Source organism: Acomys russatus, chromosome 7 (genome assembly GCF_903995435.1).
Source record: "Acomys russatus chromosome 7, mAcoRus1.1, whole genome shotgun sequence".
In the NCBI taxonomy this organism is placed as follows: Eukaryota; Metazoa; Chordata; class Mammalia; order Rodentia; family Muridae; genus Acomys; species Acomys russatus.
This window is the reverse complement of record NC_067143.1, coordinates 59,897,178-59,920,014: the sequence shown is the minus strand read 5'-3', so window position 1 is coordinate 59,920,014 and position 22,837 is coordinate 59,897,178. Positions and strand designations below refer to the sequence as shown.

Genomic DNA, 22,837 nt, shown 5'->3' with positions numbered 1-22,837 from the left:
AGGTTTAATAAAGGACTTACATCCAAAACTAAAGAGTTTTTACAACTCAAAAGTAAAACCTTAGTTACTTGATTTTTTTTTAAATGGGTGAGTGTCAAACATACTGCATCATAGATGATAGACAAGCACATAAAATATGTTTCGTATTTTTAGCCATTGAAGAAATATAAATTGTAAAGCTTGCAAAGAAACCTCTGTGCACCTATTAAAAGTACGGTAAATACTAAGTTCTGGCAAGGATACAGAGATAAAACAATTCTCGGATAGAATGATATCACCAGTCTAGCAAACAGTTGACAGTTCCTTATAAAGTCAAACATACATTTACCATGTGGTCCAGCAACTTCATTCCCAGGTATTTTCCCTGGAGAATTGATGCTAACATCAAACGCATACATGAATATTTGTAGCATCTCTCTTTGTAATAATAGTCCTTTAGTAGGTGAATGCTGCTGTGGAAGGCTACCTGCAAACTGAATGAACTATTGAATGCTGTCTTGTAGATGAATTCCTCAGACACTTTCTGAGCCTGAGTGGAAGAAAGCTGCCTTCAATGCCTTCAACGGGTTATATAGTGTACACTTCCATTTCGATAACCTCCTCAAAGAGACAGAGATGGAGCTGTTAGTTACCTAGGGTAAATGTCTTTTTTATTCCCTCAGATGAGAGAATGAGATGAGAGCCATACCCAAGATTACAAACACGTGTCTTGGGCTGAGGCCTGGAAGCTTCTAGCCTCCCTACAATCTAACGATCTGTAAGCCCAGACCTTAAAGGCTTCAGCTTCCAGGCTCTGTTTGCTAACCTAGGCCTAGAATGTTTTCATCCTCTGAGACTTACTGCTGAATAAGCTTACCCTTTCTAGTTCTTTCTGTACTCTGGCTGGCTGGTTCAACTCAGCTGTTCTGGCTCAAAACTCCTCTCCAAGATGTCTGATTCAATCTGGCTTCTCTCCACTTCTCACTGAATTGCTCTGCTTAGAAAACTGCCTCTTAACTCCATCAACTGAACTGTATGAATACAAGTGCACTTAACTGGACTGCACCAGACTGTACTATACTCCCGAACTCTACTGTCCTGTCTCCACAAACTCTATTGTACTGTCCTCACAAACTCTCAATTTCTCTCTGCTGCACTTAAGTAGCTTCTCTTTCCTGTTTGTTCTCTGGGATTTGGACATATCCTATCTCTGACTCATTCTGTCAAATCTTTCTCTGCCCCTCAATTAGATGTCATTGTTTGTGATTAAAGATGTGTACTAAATTTCAGCCAGAGGTGTGTACTAAAGGCAGTCTATATTCTAGCTGGATCACACAGACCAAGTTCTTTGGATATGATCCCTTGCCAGAGCAGCCATGTTTCTGGATTAAAATTCCTCTAGACCCAGGATTAGGAGCAGGAGAAAAAGAAGGCTATAATGAGACAGCTGCAAGAAGCTGGGCGTCTGAAGGAACCATTCTGTGTCTAACTCTAATGGTTGTAACGGCTGCATGGGTTTCTACCTGCACTAATAGAACTAGTTAACAGAATTAGTATCACAGTATGTTGTTTCAAAATGTAAAATAAATGTGATGGTATTTTCCTCAGAACTCTTAAAACATTGTTGTTGGGCTTCAGACCTGGGACAAGAGGCAGAGGTGCCTTTTGAATCAAGGCTGGCCTGACCTCCAGGTTCTCACAGCATCCCTAGGTTCCTATCTGCTGCAGGTCATGGCTGGCCTGCCCGCCTTCTACCCTGAAGACCCAAGGGGCAGGGGCTTCCCTTTCCCCAGAGGACCTTCATTATATAATCCAGACATTTTGGCTCGCTTTCTTTCTTCCTTTCTTTCTTTCTTTTTCTTTCTCTATTTCTTCTCTCTGCTTTTCTTTCCTCTATCTCTCTTTGTGTATTTCTGTGTTTCTTCTTTCTCTCTGTTTTTCCTCTTTCCTCTTTCTGTCACACATTCTCTACCCCACCCCACCCCCAGCTGTTCTGTCTTCCCTCTGCATGGCTGCTTTCCTGACCCAGTTCCTTGGGACTGGTGAACCCAGGAAAACTGATCCCAGTAAACCTGCATTCAAATACTTGTCTCAAATTAGCTCATTCCACTATGGAAGAATGTTTATCAATTGCTGTGATGTTTCTGTCATCCCACACTTTTGAATTTTTAAAATTTGATTCTTATAAGTTGTAAATAATATACTTTTTAAAAACCAACTTCTATATCTGATTTAGTGTCTTACTTATCCTTGGTGTAATGAAAGTTCACCAAGACACATTTTGGGGCAGGTCTTTTACATTTGCTCTGCATAACACTCACTGGCCTCTTTGTATCTCATCACTGACTGATTTTTGCCAGCCCATCTACTTTCTCTGTTCTCTATTTTTGGATTTTTTGTAAGCATATTTTAGAGGCTTTGATTTTTATTATCTATATTTCTTTTTTTTTAATTCCTCGATATTGAGATTAAAAGAATGTCATGAGAAAATAGATTCATTTGCATTTTGTTAAGTTTTATTTTTCAAATACTGGTTCACAGATATGGTGTAATTTCAAGCTCTTTTGAGCAGTCTTGTAATTTACTGAATGTTTATACTTCTACCTGGATTGTATGTGTTCACAGATGCCATTTTTAGATTCATTTCAGTACTTGATTATATTCAAGGAAAAAGAGAATATAAGAACACAGATTTAAAGCAAAAATAACTGAAATAAGACTACTTAGATCCAAGTCTCTGTCATTTGTAGCTGTGTAAATCTCAGCTGGTAATTTAATCTTTAGAGGCTCCATTCTTTCACCATCAAAGTGGTCATAATCACAGCATATATCAAACAGAAATATTATCAATATTAAACAAGTTTAGAATTATACTATATGTGATACCTAGTTACACTTAATAGATATTAGCTATTATTCCCGTGTGCTAGGTTTAGTGTTCTATTTTCCAGGCAACTAAAATCAAAACAGATTTGATCCATTCACTCAAAGAACTTAAACCTTAATATATTTGTCAAACCTAGTGTTTATCTTCTGTCTCTAATATTAGAGTGTCAGAATACATATAAGTATATGTAGCATTGAAATTGTGGTACACTCTCTATGGTTTTATATGTTTAGTTAGCATTAAATATAACCATAGTCCAGTGGATGTCTCAGAGGATAAAGATAACTGCCACCCAAGCCTGATGAACTGGGTGCTAGACCTGGATTCTACATGAACATAGATGAGACCCAATTCCACAGAATTGTCCTCTAACTCACATGCACACCATAGTGCACATGATGTACACACAAACACCATTTAAATAAGTGTGTGTGTGTGTGTGTGTGTGTGTGTGTGTGTGTGTGTGTGTGAAGGAAGCTGATCCATAGTGAAAGCATTTTGCCTGTTTTTTTTCCTTAACATTGTAATTCAAGAGTGGTAGGGATAGGTATATAGTAAAAGTGTTGCAGCATCGACGGTGGAGTGCGTAAATGACAAAGCAAATGATGACTCCTTTCCCTAGGGATGTTGTTATGATAGGAATGAGTACAGTGTGCAGTAGATGTGAATAAAGCTGACTCCTGCGGGCCACAGCTCGTAGCAGGGGAGCCACAGTGGTGACATGGTTTTTGAGGTGGGTCCACATCACCTCATGATTCTACCATGACAAGTTTGCAAGCCTGAAAGGAGACTCTAGTTATTATTCTGCAATAGGCAGATCATTACCAAGAGTTCAGACCAGGAGGGTATTATACTATAAAGAGGGGACTTTGTTTTTACTCCCTGTGTGGAAAATGCAAATATTTTCAATATGTTAGACAATTCACAGCTACTTTATATTTCATTTTTCCTAAGCTACCTAGTCTCAGTTCTATAGTTAGTTCAATTAACAAGGCCGGGCAGTGGTGGCGCATGCCTTTAATCACAGCACTCCGGAGGCAGAGGCAGGCAGATCACTGTGAGTTCGAGGCCAGCCTGGTTTCCAAAGCAAGTCCAGGACAGCCAAGGCTACACAGAGAGACCCTGTCTCAGAAAAACCTAAAAAAAAAGAAAGAAAGAAAGAAAAGAAAAGAAAAAAACAAAACAGTAGCTTTGAGTCTCGTTTCTAATGTGTAAATATGACAGTTTTAAGAGGTTCCAAAGTTTTATGAAATGTTGGCCAAAACAGTTCAAAAGCAGCAGGTTAAAAATATTAAGTACTTAGGATAAATAGCAGTTAAGATTGTAAGGCTCACTCTCCGATTGTAGCAGGGGAAAAAAGGTAAATTACATAGCAAATTTGAGAATAAAGGATGCATAGGTATTCTAGTCCTTGCAAGTTTATAAATTGCCTGGTGTGTTTATAACTACAATGCTATTATATAGCCAAAGCAGAGGGGACTCCAGAATGTGTATTTGGGAACTGATCCCCCAATAGGTAACTGCACTATTCTAGAATACAATTGCTGTGTCAATAGTTGTAGTCTTATTGTTTTAGAATTTTCCATCTTTCAGCCTAATGAATGTCTCTAACGTGATTTGCAAAGAATTTTATATTTATATTTTGCAATCAATGTTTGACTGGCACACAGTTTTTAGACATTCACTACAATGTGTAAACATTTTGTGAAATAATAAATAGCTCTTTCTAATCTAAATGTTTTGTGGTTGCTGAGTCCCTGCTAATTGGTTGTGGATTGAAATCCCCCCCATTCTTTAATTTTTTAATTTGTGGGAAATTTTTATAAATGAGTATGTAGAGCTTCATATCACAGCTGTTGTCATTTAAAGTTTGGCCAGCATCATTACAAATGAAGCCCTGCTGTGAAATCAAAGTCAAAAGGCATCTTGGCATCCCAACCATTTCCTTGGGAGAAGATTACAGCTCAAGTCTGTTGAACTTTATTGCCTTGGGCCTCATGACAGTCTTCAGAAACACGAAAGGCATTTCTGTTAAAGAAATTCAGATGTGCTGGGACATAGATGACATTCTTGAACATAGCAGTGTCCTAAGGGGGTAGAGAATAGTCAAGTTGGAAAGACAAACAGTTTTTGCTGTGTTTCTGGATTATTTTATAACATGGAAATCATGGAGGCGTGCATGATACCGTGGAGGGGAAAGGTTTATGTAGCCTAACTATTTTAAAATAAAAAACTAAACATGACTCCAGCATACTGACTTAGCTTCAGAGTCATAGTCCTGTTTGGAGGAGAGGATGCTAAGGTTCAAGGCTCTATGAATGCAAGGCAAGCACTGAGGTCTCTGTTCATTCAGTTGATTTTCCTATTCATGTTGATTGTCTCTCTTCTTCTCCCCTCCTCTCTCCTGACATGTGTGTGCCTAAAGGAGAGACATTACTAAAATAGTTCCAGTAATTACTTCTTTTTTAGCTAAAAATATTTTTAATCTAAAGCCAAAAATTATTCATTACAGTTTAATATCTATAAAACCAGCACAGATCACACAGAGAGAGCATAAAACAACATGGCTGCCCTCATGTCTTTGCCTTTTTATTTCATGATCTTCATATGTATATATGTATGTATGTATGCATTTATGTATTTATGTATGAAGCTAGGATTCACAAATCAGAGATAATACTTGGTATTTGTTTCTCTGCATCTGTGTTACCTCACTTAATAGTTTAGTTCCACCCATTTTCTTGCAAATTTTACAATTTCATATTTCTTTATGGCCAAATAAAATGTGTGTGTGTGTGTGTGTGTGTGTGTGTGTGTGTGTGTGTGTGTGTGTGATGTTTTTGTTATCTACTCATTTATTGATGAGCATTTTAGGCTGATTTCTTTTCCTTACTTGAAAGCTGAGTAGTGATAAACATGGTTTTTCCAAGTATATGGAATATTTGGGTAAAGGCCGAGGAGTAGTAAGTATAGCCAGGTTTTAATGGTAGTTCTTCTATTGTTTTGTTTTGTAACACCTCTACACTGGTTTCCATGGTGGTTTACAAGTTTACATTCAATTTACAGACAGTTTACAAAAGATGGTTAAGAAATTGTAAATTGTCTGCTCTGATCTTTGATCTGTTTATTGATTGAGAGTTTGATTTTGGTATTTTAATTTTTACAGTTCTGTATATGATCTAGATATGAACCTCCTGTCTGAAATAAAGCTGGCAAAAGTTTTCTGCTGTCCTACAGACCATCTGCTCATTCTGTTAATAGTTTCCTTTTCTGTATAAAAAGCTGCTAAATTTCATGTAATCCCGTTTTTCAATTCTTAAAGTTATTTTTCTTTGCTACTATTGTTTATTAAGCACTTCTTAACTTTACCTATATCTTTTTTACTTATATCTACTTTATGTAAATGAGTGTTTAGTCAGCATCTATGTATGTGTACCATGTGGGTACCTAGTACCCACACACAGGCCAGAAGAGGGTGTCAGGTACCCTGGAGTAGTTAGCATAACTCTACAAGCATCCACCTGTGTTACAGCATGTGTCAGAAGCTCCTTCCTTTTCAACATAGAATAATTTTCTATTGCATATAAGCATATACATACCACATGTGTATGTCACATGCATATATATATGTCCCATATGTGAATATGTAACTAAATGCCAGTGCCATCTATTAGTTCTTTTTTCTAAATGATGTACTTATTTTCATTTTATGTGTATGAGTGTTTCGCCTGCATGTATCTGAGTGCACCAAATCCATGCAGGGGCCATGAGGTCAGAAAAAGGTGTTGGATTCCCTGGAACCAGAGTCACAGATAGCTGTGAGCTGCCATGTAGGTGCTGGGAGCCAAACCCAGGTCTGTTAACCACTGAGCCATATTTCCAGCCCCAGTTCTTGTCTTTGGTTCTTTGAGTTCATATTGAGATGTAAATAAACTATAGCATACAGCAGTTGCATATACATACCTACATGTTTTTATGTATGTACTGTTTTCACGTTCCATTAGAAGCTTTGTTCTACTTTTACTTAACTACCACACTTTTCCCCAGCAGCTGCACCATTTTATCTTTCCATTTAGAGGTTTTTATTTTGTTCCCCAACAACTCAGTGAATTTCAACTTTTTATACATAACTAAGAAAGAAAATAGTACTTCTAATCAATTGTAAAACACACCCCAATATGAAAGATAGTAAAGCATGTAGGGAAAATAGTCTTTGACTTAGTGAAATATACTGGGTATATCAAAAATTCCCTCTGAAAGTTTCTGTATATTAAAACACCTTTTAACACAGAGCCCAAAAGTAAAATGGCTGCTCACCAGCAAGGCATAAAAGGCATATCCTTCCTACTGTATTTATACACTTCGTTTTTAAAGGAATGTGCTTCAGGAACAAAATTTTTCCCTGAATTTACCCAGCTATGCCTTACAGTTACAATGTAGCCTAAACTTGGTATGTAATACATTTGTGATTCTGATAAATACCCTAATGATATTCACTTGCCTTTGTTTTCTTTAAGGATTGTTCAAGTTTAGAAGAATATAACATTGCTGCAGCATTACTCCCTCTGACCAGCGCTTTCTATAGGGTAAGTTTGTTTGGTCTATACATAAACTTGTTATGATTTACATGTATGTATTCTGTTTTCTCATGGCATTATGTGAATCTGTGCCCTTATTATACTAAGAACACACCTGTAATTATATTTACATATATAGGAAGTATAACATCAAACACTAGGTCATCATCCTCTTCCGGTCCAGCACCTTGCCCATTCCAGCCAGCTTTATTCCCTTATAGCACTGAAACTATTCTGGATCAGTTTGTGGATATGTTCACTCTGTCACAGAAAGTAAGCCCCATGAGGCCAGAACATTATTACCACACACCTAGTGGATGAATGAGATCCATGGAGACAGAACACAGAATTTACTGTCAATTTTTGGACTGTTCAAAGTGAATTCTATACATTGTTATAGGTCTACTGTTCATGCCATCATTTAAAATATTAGCTCTTTTTATGACAAGTATTTATTTTGCATGCTCATATATGTATGGGGGTAGGTAAGTGAGTAAGTAAGTGAGCGCATGCCATAGTTTGTAGAGGACAGCTTGCAGTGGTCAGTTCTCTGTCCTTCCACCATGTCAGTTCTGAGGGTTGAATTCATATGGAAAGGCTTGGGGGCAAGTGTGCTTACCCACTGAGCCACCTTGCTAGCCCTAGCTCTTACAGCAAACAAATCTATAAAGTTCTCTTTATTACCTATATTTTTTGTAAAGATCCACATGCTGAATAATACAGTTAGTACTTTTTAAAATAAGCAATAGGAACCAAATCGTGGCAATAAGCTAACAAATTCTGCTAATGCTGTTTCTCTGCATTGTCAAATTTAGTAATAAAAACATATGCTTTATGGATTTGTTTTGACTTTAGAATTAATTGGTTCAAGGTTCCAGTAGGAACCAGAAGCTATATCAGTCATTTGAACAGGCAAAGTTGTGTGGTTTGGGTTTTGGTTTTGCCTCGGGGGGGAGGGTGGGGGCAGGTAGTTGAGGCAAGGTCTATGTAGCCTTGTCTAACCTGGAACTAGCTATGTAGACCAGGCTGGCTTCAAACTCATGAGATCTGCCTGCTTCTGCCTACCAAGAGCTGGTATTAAAAGTGTGTGCTACCATGCCTTGCTTAAGGAAGTTTTAATGCAAGGAACTATTAATAATTAACTGCTAAAATAAAGAGAATTCTAAATTATACAGGAGTAGAATATAAGGCAGAGAAGCCTCTACCTCTAGGGCTAAGTCTGAATTCCCAAGAAAGCAGACCTGGAAGAGAGCCTCTCCTTAGACAGTCTTGCTAGGGAGGTATTGCTGTGGCCACTGGCAGCGAAGATGCACTGCCTGTTTTTATCTGCTAGAATGCCACTGGGCTTCTAAGGTATTACGGAAGCTTCATGGGCAGCCATTTCCCAGAGCACTCCTGACACTTCATGAGAGTGAGCTCTTCTCAGTGTCCCATGCTCAGGAGCAAAAAAGAGAACAGTGTCCAGAAGCAGAGAAAAGACCAGGCTGGCCTCGAACTCACAGCGATCCACCTGCCTCTGCCTCCCGAATGCTGAGATTAAAGGCGTGCGCCACCACACCCGGCTAAGAACCCATTTCTTCCTTTCTTTCTTTCTTTCTTTCTGTAGGAAGGTTGGGTTTTTTGTTGGGCTGGGTTTTTGTTTGTTTGTTTATTTGTTTTGTGTTTTGTTTTGTTTTTGAGACAGGGTTTCTCTATGTACCCTGGGCTGTCTGGACTCCTTACTTTGTAGACCAAGCTGGCCTAGAAATCACAGAGATCTGCCTGTGTCTGCACCTCGAGTGCTGGGATTATGAGCCTGTGCCGCCATGCCTGGCGAAGGGCCCACTTCTATTACATTTTCCCTTAGCGTCTTTATTAATAACCTTTGACATTATTCCCACTTGCAAAGGGAAGATGTTTATAAGACTCATTTCCAGGATCAAAACCAGGCCAAACAGATTGGAATTTAGAAGGAAAAATGCACAGTGGTCAGGAAAGGTGAGTCACACAGATTGTTGGATATTTTCTAAATATGCATCTTTTGAAAATTATTTCTAGTGCATAACAGATTTCTCTAATTCAGGAAGTAGATGTAAATTGCTTTAGCCTGGCCACAAATTGCCATGTGCCATCATATTTCCTAGCTACTGTAAACTCTTGGACTTGCTCACCATTGCCTTAGGAAATAGACTCAGCTAACTGATTTTTTTTTTTATTTCAGATGAATTTTAATTAGAATACACTTAAAATAGATGACTGTTCACACCCACAGTAACCCTTGTTTTAGTTAATGAACAAATTGGCTGATTGATACTTTTTAAATTTAAATTTTTATAAGCATATATGTTCATATTCACCCCTCAACTCTCCTAGCTCCACCCAACTGTGTGACCTTCAAAAAACAAAACCACTTTTTACTGCTCAAATATCCTTGGATATTTGGTCTTCCACATGACCATGGCCACATTCTTAAGAGAAAACTGACTCTTCCGCTTCCAACAGCAAGCATTTGTCAATAACCTCATGGCGCAAGGGGTGGGATTTTGTACCCAGCTCTCATCTCCAGGCTGGGGTCTGGACTGGCTTGGCCTTGCAACTGGTCTTGTGCATGCTGTTATCACGGCTTTGAGTTTAGCTGCCCTGCTGTGTCCAGAAAATGCTGCTTTCCTCATCACCCACTGCCTCTGGCTCTCATTCTGTCTGCACCCTCTCCCACAATGATTCCTGAGCCTTGGGGGAGGGGCGCTTCATATTTGCAGTCTCTGATTCTCTGCACCCTGGCTAGTGGGTCTCTGTATTAATCACCATCTACTGCAAGTAGCAGCTTCTCAGATGAGGGGTGAGAGATGCATTGATTTATGAGTGGAATGGTAAGTCATTAGGAGGCTGTTTAATACTGTGTTTATTTAGTAGAATAATGGTAGTAGGTTCTCCCCTGTGACCTATGACTTATCTAGCCACAGGCTATTGGTCTTACTTGTTGCCAGTTATGGATTTCATCTTGTAGAACAGTAATTCTAATCAGAAAGTAGTTGGTTACTTCCTATTTTAGAAATATTTTAATAAGTACATTTTTCCTTTTGTTTATTCATTTCATATCCTTCCTCTCCTCCCAGCTCCACCCTCTGTTTCTCTCCCCTTTCCCTTCTCCCCCTCCCCTATTCCTCAGAAAAGAGCCCATCCACCCCAGCTCATCAAGTCACATCAGGACTGAGCATGTCCTTTTCCGCTGTGCCCTGGCAAGGCTGTCCCACCAGGGGGAAGTGAGCAATAAGCTGGGAACAAAGTCCATGTCAGAGAAAGTCCCCACTGACTTTACTAGAGGACCCACATTACTAAAAGCCTGAGCTGCCCATCAGCTCCATCTGTGTAGAGGGTCTAGGTCCAGTCCATGCATGGTCCTTGGTTGGTGCTTCAGTCTCTGCACCCTCTGGGCCCTGGTTAGTTGGCTCTGTTGGTCTTCTTATGGAGCGCCTGTCTTCTCCAGGTCTTTTTCTCCTTCCCTTCACTTTTCCACAAGACTCCCTATACATCACCCAATGTTTGGCTGTGAGTCTCAGCATCTGTTTCAGAGTGCTGCTGGGTGGAGCCTCTCAGAAGACAACTCTGCTAGGCTTCTGGCATGTGTGTCATTCTGGGTCTGGGTTACCTCGCTCAGGATGACCATTTCTAGTTTCATCCATTTGTCTGCAAATTTCAAGATTTCCTTGTTTTTAAAAACTGAGTAGTATTCCACTGTGTAAATGTACCACAGTTTCTTTATCTACTCTTCGACTGAGGGACATCTAGGTTGTTCCCAGGTTCTGACTATTATGAATAAAATTGCTATGAACATAGTTGAGCAAGTGTCCTTGTTGCATGGTGAAGCATCTTTTGGGTGTATGCCCGGGAGTAGTATAGGTGGGTCTTGAGGTAGAACTATTCCTAATTTTCTGAGAAAGCACCAGATTGATTTCCAGAGTGGTTGGAGAAGTTTGCACTCCCACCAGCAATGAAGGAGTGTTCTGCTTTCTCCACATCTTCACCAGCATGTGCTATCACTTAAGTTTTTTATCTTAGCCATTCTAACAGGTGCAAGATGGAATCTCAGAGTCGTTTTGATTTGCATTTTCCTGATAACTAAGGATGTTGAGCATTTCTTTAAGTGCTTCTCTGCCATTCGAGAGTCCTCTGTTGAGAATTCTCTGTTTAGCTCTGTACACTATTTTTCAACTGAGTTATTTTGTTTGTTGGTGTTTAATTTCTTGAGTTCTTTATTTTGGATATTAGCCCTTTGTCAGATGTAGGGTTGGTGAAGATCTTTTCCTAATCTATAGATTGCCACTTCATTTTATTGACAGTGTCCTTTGTCTTACAGAAGCTTTTCAGTTTCAAGAGGTCCCATATATTAATTGTTGATCTTAAGGCCTGAGATGTTGCTGTTCCGTTCAGGAGGTTGTCTCTTGTGCCAGTGGGAACACTGGAGAGATTGCTCAGTAGTTAAGCTCACTGGCTGTTTTTCCAGACGACCTGGGTTCAATTCCTAGCACCCAAGTGGTAGCTCACATCTGTCTGTAACTTCACTTCCAGAGAATTTGATACCCTCACACAGACAGATACAGGCAAAACACCAATACACATAAAATAGAAATAAAATAATCATTTAAAAAAAAATTTACTCCTTTAATCCCAACACTGAAAAGGCACAGACAGATGGATCTCTGTGAGTTCGAAGCCAGCCTGGTCTACAGAGTGAGTTCCAAGACAGCCAAGGCTATACAGAGAAACCCTGTCTGGAAAAATAACAAAAATTTAATCTTTAAAAAACAAACGTTATTGAGCATTTCAACAGAGAAAATTACCATACCAGACAATGTATGAACTGCACTGTTGATAGTATATTATCATAGCCTCAAGAAACTTAACTTAATTGCCTTGCTAATACAATAGTGATTTTTTAAAAATTAGTCTGGTCCACAATACCACCAAGCCATTGGCATTTTCTTAAATATATGTATTATATATGCATAGTTAGAACAAGGGGAACTTGTGAGATAGTTCAGTTGTAAAAGCAGTTGCCACTAAGCCAGATGACCTGAGTCTAACCCTTGGCACCTACGTGGTAGAAGAACAGAACCAACTCCTGCAGGTTATTCTTTGACTTCCATACATGCACCCTTACACACACACACACACACACACACACACACACACACACACACACACACCAAATAAATAAATGTCAAAAATAACCTTTAAAAATAAAATTCAATTATTGTTTTTTAAATTTTGTTAATTTATTCAGATTACAGCTCAATTGTTATCCCATCACTTGTATCCTCCCAAGAAACTAAAGAACTGTAAAATTATGGTGAAATACACCTAAGGCGGCCGCCATGGTACTCAGACCTTTCTGTTGTGTACCAGAGATGTTTCTCTTCTCACGTGTTTCAAGTGAAGGGGTGAAACAGTCATTGAGCTAGTTTTTTATAAACCCACTTGCCTAATGTCTATGATATAGTCCAGTGTGTCTCTGTGCCCCAATTGAGTTTGACAAGTTCATAAATGACAGTGTTTTATTAGCATGAATTAAGTTATATATCATTCTATGCCTTGTGATTGTGCAGTGATGGTGATTGTTGTCCTAGTGTGCCCAGAGGACCCAGCCTCTCATAGTTAACTCCTGAACAGACAGAGTAAAGTTGCTACTCTGTTTATAGTGACACAATGAGGGCAGAGGACAGCCTGCTAGCTACCATCTAGTGTTAGGACACTTCTGTCACCCAGCAGGAAACCTCATGCCCACTCTCAGGCACCAATGAATTTACTTTCTGTTGAGTCTATTCTTTGGAGGCATTTCAAATGGGTGGAATCATACAATATGAATTCTTGTGTGTGTGCAAACACGTGTATGTGGGTGCATGTGCATATCTGTGTATTCTTGTTGTTGAGACTAGATGACAATGCCAGGTATCTTCATCAAGTCTCTCGTTGAGCCTGAGAATTCCGCATTGAGCTTGACCAGCTGGCCGGCAAGTGCATGAGCAGCCAAGTCATCTCCTCTGCCCTTCAATGTACATTCTTCTGTGTCACTAAAAAACCCGCAGTATTAACTGCTGTCTTTAGGTCTCTTAATTTTACAATAAAATTTTTTTTCAGCTGAGTTTTATGGCACATATCTACAGTACCTGCCAAAAGCTGAGATTAGGAGGATCATTTCGTGTGTGTGTGTGTGTGTGTGTGTGTGTGTGTGTGTGTGTGTGTGTATGAATATGAATGATGTGGAGATGATTTCTCAATTTTAAGACAAATTTTCTATTTCCTCATAATTTTACATGTCTTTAACTTCCTAAATTTTAACTTTGGCATATACATCCTTAAAAATATATGACTGTAAATATATAGTTTTTTGTATAAGTATTTCCTTTTCAGGACATAAGAGCTTACTACTAAGGCCGGGCATGGTGGCACACGCCTTTAATCCCAGCACTCAGGAGGCAGAGGCAGGCAGATCACTGTGAGTTCGAGGCCAGCCTGGTCTACAAAGTGAGTCCAGGATGGCCAAGGCTACACAGAGAAACCCTGTCTCGAAAAACCAAAAAAAAAAAAGAGTTTACTACTAGTAAATTCAAATGGTATAATAGGAAAATCAGCTGGTGACCAACTGAAAAGCCTTTATTGACAAGCTTCTGTCACCCCGAGAAGCAGAAAGTGAACAAACATGAAAGCATAGAGGGCCACAGGATTTCCTGAGCTCTCCTACGTGGTGGCCTTCTTGCCACTGCCAGGCCTTTCCCAGTAGTTCTGCTTCAGTCTCAGCCTCCCAAAATGGGAGCTAAGGTCTGCTGTGTTTTCGTGTCAAGTACTGTTATCCCCTATAAAAGTCTATTTACCTAATACAATGTAAAGAGTAGGCCCAGAGGAAGGCGATAGGAATGAGAAAGCGTGTTTAATGAATTCCACTACACTCGGCCTTTCACTCCCTAACCCCCGGCAATGGGTTTGACAGAAGAGTGTATCGTTCAGAAAGACTCCCTGCTCACGATAGGTTTAAACTTCATCGCGTGTGATTCCAACACTCAAGTGTCAGTGTTGGTGTTACTTTAACTCTAATAGTGTTTTCTTAATGGGTCACAATTTGTGCAGTCATACCTCTGAAACTCTTTTGGGAGTTTTGCTTAGAGATGTTGAGTTGGCATCATTCTTAGCCCCACACTTTCCCAGCCATTTTCATGGTCATATCCAGCAAGGAGATTTCACTAAGCTTTGAACAAGGTCAATGCTAATTAATTAGTTGTTATAATTTCAATAACTATTATCTTATTTACAAGTTTCCAGCTTCTATATATGTTTAACAAAAAAATGTACTAAGTGCTTGGAAGAACATGAAATACTTTCTGTGTTTCTGCTTGAATACTGACCTTGCTCTGGCTAATATGGACAGTAATTGTCCTAGTGTAAAATTACAGTCTGTAAGTAATTCTGGTGAAATCCAAATAAGCCTTTTTTTCATAGTATTAAGATTGTTTCTGTAAGAAAATCTTACAGTAATATAAAGAACAGATATTTCATCAGTTATTAATTTTAATTGGTAAGAGACTACAAATAGGAAAAGAATTTTGTTTTTCTCAGACTTCATAGTCTAGATATATTTCATCCCCTATAACAGATCTCAAAGGACTATATTGGGCCAAAAAAAAAAAAAAATAGGGAGGAAGGTGTGATTTAAGTTCTTGAATAATTTTTCTGCTATAAAATTAAATATCCTAAAAATAGCAGGAAAAGGGTTGAGAATGAGAACATTCACCAACACTCACGGAATCTGGCTCGGCCTGGGCACAATAGATGTTATTACAGCAAATATACTTCTGGAACCACAGTAACTTAGAATGGCTGGAAAGTGAGTTCTTACTTTTATTTCCTTCCTTCATTTTCTCCTTGTTCTTTGTACTGGATACTTTTATGTCAGCTTGACACAAGCTAACATCATCTGAGAGGAGGGAGCCTCAATTAAGAAAATGCCTCTGTAACTTCTGGCTGTAGGCAAGCCTGTAGGGCATTTTCTTAATCAGTGATTGGTGAGGGAGGGCTCAGCCCATTGTGGGTGGTGCCATACCAGGCAGGACTAGTGGTCCTGGGTCTATAAGAAAGCAGCCTGAGCAAGCCACAAGCAGCACTCTTCATGGCTTCTGCCTCAGCCACTGCCTCCTGGTTCCTGCTCTGTTTTAATTCCTGTCCTGGCTTCCTCTGATGTTCACTAGGATGCGGAAGTGCAAGCCAAATAAATCCTTTCCTCCCCAAGTAGTTTTGGTCATGGTGTTTTATCACAGCAATAATAACTCTAACTAAGACATTCTTTAAGACAGTTAACAGGTGGGGTTAGAGAGATGGCTCAACAGTTAAGACCACTGACTACTCTTCCAGAGGGCCTGGGTTCAAATCCCAGCACCCACATGGCAGTTCACAACTGTAACTCCAAGATCTGACACTCTCACATAGGCACATGTGCAGGCCAAACGCCGATGTACATGAAATGAAAGTCAGTAAGTTTTTTAAAAGGCAAAAGGAATAAAAAGTCAGCATACTTCTATTTTAGCACAACCTCCCCTGTGTCTTATTTTCTCTTTCAAATTTTGAAGGACTTCCATTTTTCCTAGTGCTCCTGAGAAAGTATGGATTATAATTAATTCAGAACTACCATTGTTAAAGTTAGTTTGTGTCCACTATTTAAACTAGTGATTTAAAATATTATGAAGTAATTTACATCAAATTTAAAAGATACATATTATTGTGTTTTCCAATGGATAATTAACAGAATTTTTAATTTTCTTTAATTTCTATATTTTAATTAATGCTCTTTTTAAATTGGATTATGTCTTGGTTGCTTTCTTGTTGCTATGATCAAATACCCCGACAAAAGCAATTTTAAGGAAGAGAGTGTATTTGGGTTTATAGTTCCATAGAAATGTAGTCCATGGTGGTGGTGAAGGTGTGGTGGCAAAAACTGAAGGCTGGCTGGTCACATAGCAGCTATGCTCAGGAAGCAGAGCATCATCAGCTATAACCCTGAAAAGGCTGCCCCCTAACAACACACTTTCTCCAGCAAGGCTCTTCCTCCTAAAGGTTCCACACATTTTTCAATTTGGCTACCAGCTGGGGACCCAGTACCCCAACACTTGAGCCTATGAGGGACATTTTATGTCTCACCCACAGCAGAGTATTTTTATGAACTTTTTCAATTCTTATGATGGCCAAAGGTTTAGGAAATGAAACAAACTACTGAAACTACAGCAGTGCCTGTCAGTTCAGTAGGACTGCTGCCACATCCCGGTATTGGACAGAAAGGTGGACAAATAAGATTCTCTGCTCTTGAAAAACACATGCACTTATGGTGATATAGTAAAAGCTAATTGCCACATTAATAACCTAAAACACACATAATCAACACACTGCAAAAATGTATTAATTCCCACGGAACCAGGGAGCACTGCAAAGAAATTGTTAGGTTTGTGCTGGAGAAAGATACATGGGCATTGTCCTACAGGTATGCTGAGGTAAAGAACAAACAGAGCAAGAATATATAAATATTATAGGCAGAGAAAATTTAAAAAAAAACTTACTTGGGGGGCTGGAGAGATGGCTCAGAGGTTAAGAGCACTGACTGCTCTTCCAAAGATCATGAGTTCAATTCCCAGCAACCACATGGTGGCTCACAACCATCTATAACAAAATCTGGTGCAGAATGCTGTATACATAATAAATAAATAAATCTTTAAAAAAAAAAAAAAAAAACTTACTTGGAGGAAACACTGCTGGAGGTGGAGGCAGATGGAAAAGATACTTTATGGTCAGACAGTAACTGACCTGTGGGCTGAAGTAAGGAATTCCAGTATGGTAAAAACAAGGAATTACTTCTCTTTTCTCATGACTAAAAACCAAAAGTTTAAATAAATGATAGCACAAACAGAATTTGAAGGACCAAATTTATTTAACAATGTAGATACTTTAACTACCTTAGTAGACAAGTTTTCTTCAGCAGAATCTCCATTTTCCTGTGTAGAACTCCATAGTAGGCATTGTGGGTTGTAGTGGTGCCAGAGACACGGCTTCTTGCTGCCGCTTAGTGGGTTATGTAGTGAGGTAAGCAGGCGTGAAGATAACATGAGAAAGTAGGAAGTAATCTGAAGTTATACAGTGAATAGGAGTGTGCCCTTTAAGGAACCTGACCTGAGAATGAGACGGTGATTCAGCTTGTGAAGTGCGTGTCACACAAGCGTGAAGGCCTTAATTTACATCCCCAGCACCTACATTAAAAGTGGCAGCTCACAGCTATAATCCTAACAGCGAAGAAAAGATAGCATCTTCCTAGAGAGCCACTCTACATGAATTGGTGACGTCCAGATTCAGTGAAGAACTCTGTCTCAAAAATTTAGCTGAAAAAAAAAATTTAGCTGAAAAACTTGCCACTAAAAAAGCAAGGTCTCTATTTAGTCCTGGCTCTCCTGAAACTCATGTAAACCTGGCTTGTCTTGAACTCACAAAGATCCTCCTGCCTCTGCCACCTGAGTGCTAGAATTAAAAGCATGTGCTACCATGCCCAGCCCTATCTGTTGTTGTTTTGTTGAGTAATGGCAAGACAGTAATCAGTAATTTATTAATTATCCACTGTGAATGGTGCCACAGGGATGGAGATGATGACAGTGGTCATGATAATAAATGCGCATTGACCATTTTCTACTGCCAAGCATTGCAGCTAAGCACTAAACCATAAACTGCACAGTAGCCCTATGAACATAGTTTCCATTTTACTTTTTTTTCTGTTTTTTTCCCCAAGACAGGTTCTCTCTGTGTAACCCTTCTTGTCCTGGAACTTGTTCTGTAGGCAAGCTGGCCTTAAACTAACCTGCTTCTGCCTCCCAAGTGGTGGGATTAAAGTTGTGCGGCACCACTGCCAGGCTTCTATTTTACATTTCAGAGACATTTGGTTTTGAAATCCAGGACCCTATGTGTGTTGGGCAAGTAGTATACCACCAAACTACATTCCAAGACCTTTTGACTTTTTTTTTTTTTTTTAAGATTTGTTAATTTATTATGTATACAGTGCTCTGCCCGCATGTATTGCCTGCAGGCCAGAAGAGGGTGCCAGACCTCAGCTCTCATTATAGATGGTTGTGAGCCACCACGTGGTTTCTGGGAATTGAACTCAGGACCTCTGGAAGAGCAGACAGTGCTCTTAACCTCTGTTGAGTCAGACCTTCACTAACCTGCCCATGCTGGCCTCAAACGCATGACTACTTCTGCCTCAGCTTCACAAGCGCTGGATTGCCAGCATACCTGGCTGTCCAGTATCTTGTTCCTGTGTATCAACTCCACAAAGTTGCTAAGAGAATAAATCTGATCCAGTGTGTTAAATGTTAGAAGCCCAGCGACCGTTAAATGAATGTTACTATTTTGTTGTAATTATAACTTACCAAATTAAGCTCAATCTACTCCCCTGTACCCCCTCCTGCCTATCAGTAAACTAAAATGCAGTAAAGACCAGTGACCAATCTTCTAGATAGATACTAGAGTCAACAATTAGATCAGGCTATGAGTCCAGTTCTTACTAACTGTATGCTGAGCTTTGCTGGTAATAGCAAATCAGTAATGGATGAGAAGGATTGTAAAAAACTGGAAAGATTGGAGGGAGGGGCAGGAATGGCTCAGTAATAGAGTGTTCACCTAGCATGCCTGAAATCTTGAATTTTATCCCCATTGCTAGAAAAAAAAATGTAAAGAAAGGAAAACAAGACTTAATGTATCAAGAGACCTTGCAGTCCTCTGAGTGCCCATGAAAGTCTCCTATTGGTTCCTCCTCGCTCTTGCTTACATTCATATTCAAATTCTCTCTCCTCGCTTTCCTCCCCCCTCTCCGGTCTCACCTCTCCCCCACTCTCTTTATCTCCCGCTCTCCTCTCTGCTTCCTTCCTCTCTCATCTCTCCTCCCCCCCCCCCCACTTCCCTAGCCAACTTCCCACTAGTTGAGGCACTAGTAAAGGTCATCTGTAGATTGTTTGAACTGAAAACAAACAAAATATTTAATTAAGTAAATGTCAACTATTTGTGTTTAAAAATGGAAGGTCATTAAATATTTGACCTGTAGTCAGTCTTCTCTGTTCTTCCACAAGACTGAAAACTCAAATGCTTAAAGGAACTGGAAAAGTGTTATCACTAATTGAAGAAACTGTACACAGCTGGAGAATATTCACTGTTAAAGGAACATCTGATGTTTATAAAGTTCTAGCCATTTGTTGATAGTTTTTTAAAAATGTAGGCACAGAGCCAACAAATTGCTTGGTAGGTAGAGGTGTCTGCTGCTAATTCTGAAGACCTGAGTCCCAGAACCCATTTGGGAGAAGGAGAAAACCGACACAGGCAAATTGCCCTGTAACCTCCAAAGGGTGCTTGCTCCACAGAGAAACAGTGTGCACACAGCGTTGCTAGATACTCAGCTTGTCAGAGGATCAAAGGCTGGCTTAGTGGCTATCTCAGTTAGGGTTTCTGTCCCTGTGATAAATGACTGACGAAAATCAACTCAGGGAGGAAAGGGTTTATTTCATTTTACAGTTCCATGTCCTGGTCCATCACTGAAGGTTGTCAGGCAGGGCCCAGAAGTCAACGAGAGCAGGAACTGGGGGGGAGGAACATTATTACAGAGGCCATGGAAGAGTGCTTGTGCATACACTCCAGGACCACCTGCCCAGGGGCGGTGGCACTAACCACGATGGGCTAGACCCTCCCACAGCAATCACTAAATAAGAAAATACACCACAGACTTGTGTACAGGCAAATTCTATGGAGGCGCTTTTCTCAATTGAGAGTCCCTCTTCCCATACATCTCTAACTTGTGTCCAGTTGACTATCAGCTAGCCAGTCCAGCTTTACATACTTGCAGTTGCATACTCAGGGATGGAGGTAGAAAATCAAAAGTCATAGTCCACTTTGGGTAAATACGAGCAAGACTTTGTCTCAAAAGAAAATTACTGCTATGGGTTTTCTTGTTGGTATAAATAATAAAATGTAAGACAAAATATCTATACACTACCAATTTATAGCTTGGGCTTTGTGGACCTATAGAGAAAACAAATAGAATTTGCATAATTTTAACTTAAGAGATAGATCTAATTTAAAATATAAATTCCAGAAAATTATACAAAGATGACTAAGCCAGAAGATAAGAGAAATGCAGCCTAGAAATGTGGAGAACTCTGTAGAACAAAATGGAGGGAAGCCAGATAATGAGTCAGCACAGGAGAGCCACATTGTAGAGGAGGGGAAGGGTGGTCAAGTAGATGCACAGTGCCTACTTGGAATAACAGTCAAATGAAAGTTACTGATTTGACTACCTTTTAGTATATTATGTAGAGCCATTACACAGCACCAGAAAATGGTGAAAAGCCAAATACTAATTTATTCCACAGTAGCACAGAACTTGATTTATCCTGTTTGAACCTCCAAGTATATTTTCTTTTTAGCAGACTGGGGCAGATTAAAGGAGTGTTTGACAGTAAGAGCAGTGCAGTCTCCTTCCTAATTCTGAGACAAGCAGGAAGGGGTAGGGGAGTGCCCAGTAGAAGGTCATGGAGAGGATGGCGTCTGCCCTCACAGAGGACTTTGTAACCCCAATCCACTTCTTCGTTTCTCTTACAACTATTGAGTTTACACACAAGGTTTCATTTCCAGCAAAGCTAGATTTTGAAGTCCCTAAGAGTCTGGCGTTCATGTTTGTGTGAGTGCTGACAACATTGGATGTGCCCCTCCAGTAGAAAGCATTCTCTCTACAGCATGGGGGAAGAGATTACTGAGATTTTAGAGTTCAAAAGTAACTTATAACAGGTTGCTTTCCAGATATAAGTTTAAATTTCAAAAGATAGGTTAGTGACTAGTGGGAAGTAAACAAATTGTTGCTTTTTAAGCCACCAAGTCATGGTAGTTCTTTTCATGCAACAGTAGATAAATATAAATAGAAGGGCATAGTGAATGCCATGGAAGCGTTAGGCAGCACTGTTAGCTGGCGTTGTGTAAGTCTGAGGCCAGGGTGTGGTACCCAGGTTTCATCAGTAGGAAACTATTGTAGGTGTACTTGGGAAAGGGAACTAAAGTGAATTAAATAGTATTCTACTAGTGTCTCACTGGAGTACAGCTTAAGAAATATTGACTAATGTAGACAGATATTTTCAAGCACTATCTGAGAAGTTTCAGAAAAGCAGAACACCATATAGAGAGGTGGTAACCAGTGGTTCCATACTGAACTCATTGACATTACAAATCTGCTAACATTGTGTAATTGTATACCTTCTGGGACTCAGACTATTGTTCTTTCTCATGGTTAAAACTAAATTTTGCTTGCTTTCTCCCCAAGACCTGTGAATTTTGTAGGAATTTTTCTACAAGATAATACACATAGCAATTTAAAATTCCAAGTTTAGCAAATAATAAAGAGTTTGTTGCTATTCAAGATGTTCTAAGATGCATTTTCTGAAATCTTTTCTGCTTGCTGTTTGCATTTTAAATGTCTCTCAAATTACGAAGGCATTTTTATTGGACCAGAATTCTTATCTATTTGCTAGGTAATTAGTTTACCAATAAACATTTAAATGACTTGACTCATAGTGTAAAGATAATGTTGTGTTACCAGAAAAGCTGTGGAGAAAATCCACATTAGTCCTTCATTGTTTTCCTAGAAAAACAAGGCCATTTGTTTAATGGAGAGAATTAAGGAGAGTTGCAGACACTTAACAAAAGTGAAAACCTGCTCTGTTTTCTATCCAAGAAAGTTCACTGACGTTGACATCAGAGTGTGCAGATGCCAAAGTGTAATCATGAGAGACTAACCCCACAGGAGTGGAATTTGAATCCTAAGAAAGGATTAAGATTTTGGAAAATTATCTGGACAACATCACTTTATTTAGAAGGAGTAAGCTTTAAGTTCTCAGAATAACTCATTGTGGGGTTGAGGGAGGTACACTGCTGTATAACAATGAGCAGCTACTTGTTACTAAGACAACTGCATGCTCAGTTTGAGTGGCTTCATTTTACTGCTTTAAAGCTTGACTGTGGTAGCATATTTTAGAATCAGCACATCTCTTGTGCTCCTGAACAAAATTCATGGCTATAGCATAATGTGCCCTTAGGTATCCATGCTACACAGTAAGACACAGTCCAAATACAGGTCTTATCTTACTTACGTATTGCGTCTATCCATTCATATTGCTTACTTATTATCTGTTTTTCTTCTTGATCTTAAAAGTAAAACAATATTCCATATTTTAAAATACTATAGGGACACTTGCCATGTTACAAAAAAGTGGAATACATCTTCCTTTATCTTTATGATTTATGTGGATGTGGATTTTTGTTTTTGTTTTGTTTTGAGATAAGATCTCAGTATGCAGTT

At 39.3% G+C, this 22,837-nt stretch overlaps 1 protein-coding gene across 1 annotated transcript in view; it reads left to right on the top strand.

Moving 5' to 3' along the window:
• Positions 1-22,837, top strand: part of Sbf2 (SET binding factor 2) — a 319,337-nt gene that overhangs the window by 213,214 nt on the left and 83,286 nt on the right. Inside the window, exon 18 of the mRNA XM_051149227.1 lies at positions 7,384-7,452. Within this exon, the coding sequence (XP_051005184.1) occupies positions 7,384-7,452 (69 nt within the window). The remainder of the gene's footprint in view (positions 1-7,383; positions 7,453-22,837) is intronic.